Here is a 9,341-nt window from a genome sequence, read left to right on the forward strand (position 1 = left end):
CTAAATTTCCATTATAATTTTAAAAAAATTAATTTATTGAAATGGGTGAGTATTGTTTTATTTTTAATTATTATTTCTTTTTGAAATTTAATAGATGAATTAGCGAAGGGTAGAAAATGCAATATTTAAGTTAAATTTATGGTGGCGTGTAATTAAAGTTTAAAGATTAAATTTGATATAATAAAATTTATTTTTTCTCAAAAAATTAATTATTTGTTAATCTTTTAAAACCAGACAAAACTACGTCGTATGCAGGACCCGGCAAACGCCGTTCATCTGTTCAATAATAACGAACATGGCGGCGAAGTCGGGTAATCGAAGGCCAATGGCTTTCATCTCTCTCCTTCCGCCCTCCATTTCCTTTGAAATCGTCAACCGATCCGCCCTTCTTTCATTCTATGTCAAGCAATTCTGTCCGGAATTGGAGCTGATCCAACCAATGAATCACAAATCTCTCCCACATTTGGATTCACACCACCAAATCCGACACTATTTCATGTATAAATTTGGTTTTTTTCTTCATCAATCACAGACCTCAATCCTCCCCCTCGTATCTGATCTTGTCTGGAAGATCGAGGCTTCGGAGGGCTTGAGGTTTCCATTGCACTACTTTTTCTTCGTTTCTGGTGTGATTTTTCTGTTTTCTTCTTCTTTTCCGGAAGTTCTTCCGTCTCGGATTGAGTCCATCTTGTAAAACACTCATTCCTTCATAAAATGGCTTTCACTGGAACATTGGATAAATGCAAGGCTTGTAATAAGACTGTTTATGTCGTCGATTTGTTGTCTCTTGAAGGCAATCCTTACCATAAGAATTGCTTCAGATGCAGCCACTGCAAAGGCACCCTTTCGGTTAGTCTCGGTTTTACATTTTCAAATTTTAACATCACCTTCTCGTGTTAGATCGTTCGATAATGGCAGATTTTACCCTAATTGTTTGATTATGATGACAGATGACCAGCCACTCGTGGATGGACGGCGTCCTGTATTGCAAGCCTCATTTCGATCAACTCTTTAAGGAATCTGGAAATTTCGCGAACTTTCAATGTAGTATAACCTTTATTTCCCTCTTTGTCTCTTCCTTTTTTCTTTTCATATGTTCCTGACATTCTCGTTTCATTGTTCAACAGCCAAGTCTGATAAGAAACCTGAACTGGTATGCTCCCATTGTGTTCTTTTTTCCTTGGATTTAAAACAAGTGACTGTCATAATCTCACTGACTTGTGAATTAGATATTAGATTGAATGTATGAGAATAATGTGGATCAAAGTTTGCTTAGCTTGCTGACCTGAAATAGAATGACGGGCCTAGGCATTCTGGTTTTGTTTCTAATTTTCTAAAGTTTTCAAGCGGTCAAGAGCAAATTTGATTGGACGTGCCATTAGGGCTTTCTAACGTTCTATACTAAACTTAAGCTATCACTCAATCAGCCATTAGCCACTTTTGTTTCTAACATTTACCCCGAAAAAAAAAAGAGTTTTGAAACTTCAGCCTTGTGATTTTCATGAAAATGCTGTAATATTTATGTTATATTACGACTTTCACAATCTTTGACAGACAAGGACCAACAGCAAACTCTCCGCCATGTTCTGTGGGACTCAAGATAGATGTGCTGCTTGCAGTAAAGTAGTTTATCCATTAGAAAAGGTCCGTAGTTCTTCCCCTTTTCTTCTTTACAACACATATTTTTCTCAAAATTGTTAAAGAAAAACTCTGCTGGGCTTAACAGATCAGTCTTGAGGGGGAATGCTACCACAAGAACTGCTTCAGATGTGCTCATGGTGGATGCAATTTGACACACTCTTCTTATGCTGCTCTTGATGGTGTCCTGTACTGCAAACACCATTTTGCTCAGCTCTTCATGGTCAAGGGCAACTATACCCATGTTCTTCAAGCTGCTGCAAACAAGAAAGCCACCATGACCCCGGCCGAACATGCCGAAAAAGATGGCAAGCCTCAGCCTGATTCCGAGGACGGCGCAGTTGAGCAATCTTAAAATGCTTCTTCTGCTCTTCCAGACTTTGAGAATTCATCTCTTATGAAAAAAAAAAAAAAGTATTCTTCTGTGGAAACATTTGTTTTTGTTCTTAATTCACATTCATTGGAATGGAAACATTTGTTTTTGTTATCATTCACATTTATTTCCAATTTATACTATGTTCTGCTGTACTTTCAAATATCACCTAATAAGTTCGAGAATTTTTGTTCTATGTTGAAGCTCGGTTCTTATGATTGAGGTTTGTGTTCCATCCTTGCAGAGGTAGAGAATCCATTGCTATGCTAATGGAAGTTTTGGGGAAGATAGAAGGTGGGCTTACTACTTAGATGCTTTCCACAGTTATCTGCTTTACACTTGGCTATCTAACGTTTACCGTTGGTATGATAATTGATACACGAGCAATTATCTAGAGCATTATGGCCATGTTTTTTTTCCCAAGTTGTGCATATTCCCAAACAAGATTCTTTGAACCAAATTTGTCCCATTAGCACTATTGGATATACACCATTTTGGCTTCATGGGCGATTGTGATTGCAGTCTTTATAAGTCCATATCATATTGATGTCAAAATAATATCTATTCGATACAATTTAATTCGGATCACTCAATTTCTTAATATGCCATTATTAAACTAAAAAAATCCTAGAAAAACATGTAGCCGTATGATTTGAAAATCTTATATACAGTTCATTTCCCTTATGTCATACACGTGCTACAATAGCTGAGACATAGGGTTGTCATCTCGGGAGGGCGAGCAAACTCCAAAAATCCGTCCTCAATTCGAATTGTAGGCTGCAACTTACCTAAGCCATAATTGTTGGTAATCACATACGGTGGTGAATTCGTTCCCGGGCTTCGTACATACCGCCCATCATAGAAACTAGTCATTCCCGAAGTTGGCAAGTTTCCCATCACACACAACATCTAGTCTAGTTTCCCAGACCGCCCCACCTCTTAATTATAATATATTAAAAAATTATTTATGCATATATTTTTATAAATCGAACTATATGGAATAAGAATATATTCACATTTTAAAAAAAATTAAATAATCTATTTGATATAACTTTAAAAATTAAAGTTAGAAATAAAATATTAAAAAATCTAAAGGAAAAAAAAATTGTAATTCTTATAATTTTTTAGTTGAGTTGTTTGAGTGATTTTTAGAATTTTTATTTTTAGTAAAATTAAAATGTTTAAATAATAAAAATATTAAACATAAATTTAAATAAAAATATTAAACATAAATTTAAATAAAAATAATAAATAAATAAATAGGTTTTTTTTTCAACATTGTTTATTTGTCGGTTGTATTTCACGCGCTTCAATAGCGCGTGATCAAGCGCCTTTTTAATTCGGAATATCTCACTCCTTCAACAGATCGACAATGAGGCCATCGACCAACGAAGGGCCATTTCGGTAAAATCGCGAGAAATATCAAAGAGCAGTTAGTGGCGTTCTCGGCCAGAATTTTTCATTTCCTACCGTCCAAACAACACGAAACGCAAATTCACTACAAAATTTTCTCCCTCATTTGTTCTTAATCTTCCATTTTTTTTATTTTTGCCACACCTGGTTCAGGACTGTGATTGCCGGAGCTTTGTTTTCCCTCCAACTCTCTGCCGCAGACATCTCTCCATTGTTTTATCAGCCTCCAGCATCGGTTTGTTCATTTTATGTATAGAATTATAGTTTAATATGTCTGAATAGTATGTTTTGTGGTATAAATGTTTCGTGAATGTATATTTGTAGCTCGTATTTATTGCTTTTATTATTGTTTTCATTTTTTATAATCTGCCAGCTGCGGTTTGGATTTGATTGCATTGCTATGTAGTTTAGTGCTCAGTGTGAGTAGTTATATTTGTTTTTGATTGATTTGTTTGAATTGAATGCACGAGGGACTGATCTGATGAGTGGAATTATGTTCATGTTTACGAGTTAACGTGCATGGTTATGGTTTTCGGATTGTGGCAGGGTCTGGTTGATGGTTTGTATCTGTGTTTTTCTGAGCGGTTCTTGATTTTGTTTGACTAGGTGTTTGAATGATTGGCAACCTTGTTACGAGTATGTAATTGAATACTGGGTTTTTTGAAGGGCTTGTCTCATATTCCTGGAACCATGGATTTATCTTGTAATATTTGGAAGCAAAATGTGTTATCTGGTAGTGAAAAAGCATATTGCAAGACGTTGGACCAGTTTGGTCCCAGCTATGTGCTTAGAAGTAGAATTATTGATGCCAAGTTGACTGGAGGTTCAAGGGTAATTTATAAAGTGTCGAAGAAAAGAAACAGAATTGTAGCTGCGAGCAATTCCAATCATTTGAGTCTGGTTTGTGCTAGCAAGTATGATGGTGCCTTGCAAATTTGTAAGCACAAAAGATTCTTGAATTGTAACAAAACATTTGGAAGAAGGATGGGCATGGTTTATTCAGAGTGTCAAAGCAATGATTCTTTATCATTTATTGATGGAAATGGCAGAAATTTGGAATATGTGGGTACTGGTGATGGAGGATCCAGTTCTGAGCATACTGATGGTTTAGGGTCAGCTGGTTCCAGAGAAGCTGGTGGAGAAGCAGGAGCTGTAGAAACGGATGCACTGACTGTGGATGAGCTTAGAGAATTGCTGCAAAAGGCTATGACAGAATTGGAAGTTGCGAGACTTAACAGTACCATGTTTGAGGAAAAAGCCCAAAAAATATCAGAAGCAGCAATAGCTTTGCAAGATGAAGCGGCCAATGCTTGGAATGATGTGAACTCTGCTCTTGATTCTGTACAACAGACAGTGAATGAAGAATATGCTGCCAAAGAATCTGTTCAAAAAGCAACCATGGCACTTTCATTAGCAGAGGCAAGGCTTCAGGTGGCAATAGAGTCATTGGAGCTGGCAAAAGGAGGAAACGATTCTCCTGAAACATCAACAGAAAGTGAGGGGGAGATTGATGGCAAGGAAAATCAAGAAGTGTTGTTAGTTGCTCAGGAGGACATCAAAGAATGCTGTGTTAATTTGGAAACTTGTGATGCGGAATTGAAGCGCTTACAGAGTAAAAAGGAGGAGTTACAGAAGGAAGTGGACAGGCTGACTGAGTTAGCTGAAAAAGAACAATTGATTGCGTTGAAAGCTGAAGAAGAAGTGTCAAATATAATGCTTTTGGCTGAGCAAGCTGTTGCTTTGGAACTTGAGGCTGCCCAAAGGGTCAGTGATGCTGAAATAGTTTTACAGAGAGTGGAGAAATCTATATCAAATTCTTTTGTTGACACTTCGGAAACCACACAGGGGTCAAATATTATTGAAGAAGTTGCTAACGAGGACAATAAGGCAGTTCTCGAAATTTCTGGTGATATTGCTGTTGAAATGGATAGAGATTTGCCACTTATTGGTGATTCCTTAGTTATCAAATCTCTTCCAGGTAGCTTTTCAGATTCTGAAGACTCTGATCAACCGTATGACTTAAGTGATAGTGAGAATGGAAAATTGAATTTAGATTCCTTAAAGGAGGTAGAATCTGGAGCAGAGAAGTCTATTTTGAGTCCAGCAAAAAAGCAGGAAACACAGAAGGATTTGACCAGAGAAGGCTCATCTTTAAATTCCCCCAAGGCTTTATTGAAAAAATCTTCTCGCTTTTTCTCAGCATCATTCTTTTCCTTTTCGGCTGATGGGGAAGAGTTCACTCCAGCATTTGTCTTCCAGGGTCTCCTGGATTCCACGAAAAAGCAATTGCCAAAGCTTATTGTTGGAGTAGTACTGTTAGGAGCAGGGTATGCACCAACATATTCTTTATCGTTTCTTCATTTGTGTCTAGAACAGTATGAAGGCCCATAAAGTTAGTTCTTGCAAGTATATTGCTAATTGCTCAGTTTAGCAAGCGTATTTCATCTTCCTGATGAAGGTATTGCACCAGTATTCTCCTTCCCCAGGAATCTTAGAAAGAAGAGATTTTTACGTCCGGTTTGTATATCTTACTATAACAGTAGCTGACACCTCAACCAAAGTAAATAAATAAGTAATAGGTTCTTGAAAATTGCTGCCATGTGGAAAGCACACTAGCTTCATAAGTATGAAATGTATCTATTGGTATATTAGTTCCCCTTGTGGACAATGCTATGCACTTTTGTCTTGTTGTTTTGTACAGAGAATAGATTGCTTCATATAGTCACTAGATGTTGAAATTCATCACAGGATCAGTATCTTTGCAAATCGAGCAGAAAGGAATTCTCATATGTTTCAAAAGCCTGATGTTGTCACCACTAGCACTGATGAAGTTTCCTGGAATACAAGACCTTTATTTCAACAATTAAGTAAACTTCCTCAAAAAGTGAAAAAGTTAATTTCAAAGATTCCGCATCAAGAGGCATGTACTCATTGATCCCTTTCAGAGTTGAGATTTTTGGTTGTAACTCTTATTGTTGTCATCAATCACAACATTTCAGGTGAATGAAGAGGAGGCTTCACTGTTAGACATGTTATGGCTGTTGCTTGCTAGTGTTATATTTGTGCCAACATTTCAGAAACTTCCTGGAGGTGAATGAATTTTACATGCATTTCTGGATTGATTTGAGTTTCCTACTTGCTTGCTATTTTCTTTCTAAATGTCCTTTGGTTGATTCCTTCAAAGTTCTTGGCTTCATGAATATCAATGTCAAGAGAAGACTTAAAACTTCTACTTGTCAGTATTTCACTCAGCTTTTATGTGGTCTACTATGATTTTGTGACATCAACTTCTAGTGTTTCATTAGTAAAATGAAATAACTACTTGTGCAGATTAAGATAGAGCTAGGTTTGTAGATTTCATATTCTCTTTACTGGAGTTATAGTCTAGAAATGTTGCTACCAACAGTTTATTTTATCCAATATGATAAATTGCGGAGATGTATTTGGGTTAGTTTATGTAAGGCTTTTTGGACAAGTTTATATAAGTATTTGTCTCTATATTTTCAACCGGTGTATTTTATCCAATATGCTGTGTAGGAAGTCCTGTCCTTGGGTACTTGGCTGCTGGAATTTTAATTGGGCCATATGGTTTCTCCATAATCCGTCATGTGCATGGAACAAAAGCAATTGCTGAATTTGGAGTTGTTTTTCTCCTGTTCAACATTGGCCTGGAGGTGATCCTTTTAATTGAGTTGATTTTGTTTTTACTCCTTTATTTTATTTGCGTTATACTTTTAGAAGGTTAAACCTAAGTTACTGTTTTTCAGTTATCAGTTGAGAGGCTAAGTTCCATGAAGAAATATGTTTTTGGGTTAGGGTCTGCACAGGTGATTGTGAAATTCCACTCTTTACTGTGTGGGGCCAAGTCTACCCTTTCTCTAGTCTGTAAGTGATGTACCTTAGGTAATTAACCCTATTCAGAAATGCAGGTTTTGGTTACAGCTGTGGTGGTTGGCTTGATTGCTCATATTGTCTGTGGGCAGCCTGGCCCAGCTGCAATTGTCATTGGAAATGGTTTAGCTTTGTCATCCACTGCTGTTGTCCTTCAGGTGTGATCACGGATAAGTATTTTCTTCCAAAATTGTAGCGTTTTCTTTTATTGTGCTATAAGATTCTCACTAAATGGATAATAAATTTTTATGTTCTGTAAACTCCCATACTGCTATAGTTTTTTGACGGAGTTGTGCCTGAAACTAACTTCGACTCCTTTAGTACTTTTATCTGAATCTATGCACAAGGGAAAATATTCTTCCCTGTGGTGGTTGCCTTGGTTGCTCAAGTATGCTTGTCTTTCTTTGTTAATGCCGTGCAATTTTCCATTATTTGACTTTTTCTTGGCTGCCAGTGGTAATTGCGATGACTTTGTATCTCAAATATTGAAGATAAGGAAGGAAAGGGCAACGACCAATTTTTGTGATCCCAATATGCTTGAACTTCTCAGTGTTAAAAAAAAAAAAAAAAAAATCCCTGAATTTTCTCACTCACAGAATACAAACAATTATTATTATATTTGCTAATTTGATGCTGTTGCATGCTTTCAACATGTTTTTTATAATAAACAATCTTTGTCTCATACTTTTGAATTGGAATCCGTTCTTGTAGCTACTGTCGGATTCCCTTTCAGACTTATTTTTTTCCATATGTCCTTGTCATTTTTTTAATTCTTCTCGACCAAAACTTGGTTTCTAAAAAAAAAAAAAAAAGGAAAAAAAAAAAGAGTTGTTTCATGAAATAGTCTAGTCATGGTATTCTTGTAAAATAAAAAAAATTAAGTTTTCATAATTTCCGCCCCCCTGCATATGAGCTTCTTATACAGATTAAAAGCTCATGTGAATTAACAAAATCTCAGCGTTCTTTGATGTACATGGTCCAGTCACTTGTTTTCTCAAAAGTATTCTATTTTTAACATATCTAATTACTTCTTGGGCTCTTTGTTATCCTAAATCACCATTTGATCTTGACTTATGGCTGATTTATGCATCCCCTCTACAGAATTTAGCCAAATATTAACTTTCTTTTTTATTGATATTGTAGGCTATATAAACTTATAAGCCTACATGACACTTTTTGGATGATATCAGCTTCGTCCATGGTTTCTTTTTGCAGGTGTTGCAAGAGCGAGGTGAGAGCACTTCGCGGCATGGGCGAGCCACATTTTCTGTCTTACTATTCCAGGTATCTTGATTATTTCAATTGTATTAATATTCTTTTATTTCATGTAATATCGATGCTGGATGATTTTACATGGACAACCTATTTGTCTGAATATGATCCTTACAGTTACAGACACAAGCACCTACTCTCATCTTGCATTTTAATTTCCTTGTGGTCAAACCTACATGAACTTCTTCTGAAGTGTGAATTTTGAATTGACTGCATAATATGCAACGAGAGTCTCTATCTTGTCTTTTTTATTTTGGGGGGTCTATGGTCCTATGTTGAATTAACTGGCCTACTTCTGTTGCTGTCGTTGACGTGAAAAATTTGTAATATTGAATGTCCTCTGTGACAGTGCTCCCGTGGCTAGTTTCTGTCTTTTTGGAAATATAAAATGTTAAATAAGAATATTTTGGTTTACCGTTGCTCTGGCTTCAAGTTAACTTTCTTTCCCTCCGTTTCCAGGATTTGGCTGTTGTGGTTTTGCTGATTCTCATACCTCTAATTTCACCTAATTCATCCAAAGGAGGGGTAAGAACTTCTAATACGTTGTCTTATCCAGTGCATGGCTATGACAGTTAATTGACAGTCTTATTACGCAGTGACAGAGTTCAAATTTAACACTCCCTTGGCACTCTCCGTTTTTCATTTATTACGAGCATAGTGTTGGATATCTGTTTTGTAGACTGTTACTGAAATAGTGTACTATAAACCACAAGTGTTGGAACAAAAAAAAAAAAAAAAAAAAAAAAAAAAAAAA

General features: G+C 36.3%; 2 protein-coding genes across 4 annotated transcripts; both read left to right on the forward strand.

Moving 5' to 3' along the window:
* Positions 1 to 276: 276 nt before the first annotated feature.
* LOC111475035 (LIM domain-containing protein PLIM2b-like) lies at positions 277 to 2,052 on the forward strand. The gene is made up of 5 exons (XM_023119767.1): positions 277 to 849; positions 951 to 1,044; positions 1,128 to 1,153; positions 1,555 to 1,644; positions 1,727 to 2,052. The coding sequence occupies exons 1-5, from the start codon at positions 715 to 717 to the stop codon at positions 1,991 to 1,993; spliced, it is 612 nt and encodes a 203-aa protein (XP_022975535.1). The 5' UTR covers positions 277 to 714; the 3' UTR covers positions 1,994 to 2,052.
* Positions 2,053 to 3,403: 1,351 nt separating this feature from the next.
* LOC111475036 (K(+) efflux antiporter 1, chloroplastic-like) lies at positions 3,404 to 9,230 on the forward strand. 3 transcript variants are annotated; one of them, XM_023119770.1, is made up of 9 exons: positions 3,404 to 3,659; positions 4,091 to 5,751; positions 6,173 to 6,344; positions 6,424 to 6,514; positions 6,962 to 7,098; positions 7,192 to 7,251; positions 7,354 to 7,473; positions 8,531 to 8,599; positions 9,047 to 9,230. In XM_023119770.1, exons 2-9 carry the CDS (start codon positions 4,115 to 4,117, stop codon positions 9,161 to 9,163), a joined length of 2,403 nt encoding a protein of 800 aa, XP_022975538.1. In that variant the 5' UTR covers positions 3,404 to 3,659; positions 4,091 to 4,114; the 3' UTR covers positions 9,164 to 9,230. The 3 variants fall into 3 exon arrangements, with proteins under 3 accessions (XP_022975538.1, XP_022975537.1, XP_022975536.1); XM_023119769.1 differs by having other exon boundaries at positions 3,405 to 3,659; positions 3,971 to 5,751; XM_023119768.1 differs by having other exon boundaries at positions 3,405 to 3,659; positions 4,031 to 5,751; positions 9,047 to 9,229.
* Positions 9,231 to 9,341: the final 111 nt, after the last annotated feature.

Source organism: Cucurbita maxima, unplaced genomic scaffold, assembly GCF_002738345.1.
Source record: "Cucurbita maxima cultivar Rimu unplaced genomic scaffold, Cmax_1.0 Cma_Scf00915, whole genome shotgun sequence".
Lineage (NCBI taxonomy): Eukaryota > Viridiplantae > Streptophyta > Magnoliopsida > Cucurbitales > Cucurbitaceae > Cucurbita > Cucurbita maxima.

Coding starts and splice junctions, on each gene's coding strand:
- LOC111475036 (XM_023119770.1), top strand. CDS start 4,115: ATGGATTTATCTTGTAATATTTGGAAGCAAAATGTGTTATCTGGTAGT. Junction 7,099..7,191: donor TGTTCAACATTGGCCTGGAG/GTGATCCTTTTA, acceptor ACTGTTTTTCAG/TTATCAGTTGAGAGGCTAAG. Junction 8,600..9,046: donor TTTCTGTCTTACTATTCCAG/GTATCTTGATTA, acceptor CTCCGTTTCCAG/GATTTGGCTGTTGTGGTTTT.
- LOC111475035 (XM_023119767.1), top strand. CDS start 715: ATGGCTTTCACTGGAACATTGGATAAATGCAAGGCTTGTAATAAGACT. Junction 850..950: donor ACTGCAAAGGCACCCTTTCG/GTTAGTCTCGGT, acceptor TTATGATGACAG/ATGACCAGCCACTCGTGGAT. Junction 1,645..1,726: donor TAGTTTATCCATTAGAAAAG/GTCCGTAGTTCT, acceptor TGGGCTTAACAG/ATCAGTCTTGAGGGGGAATG.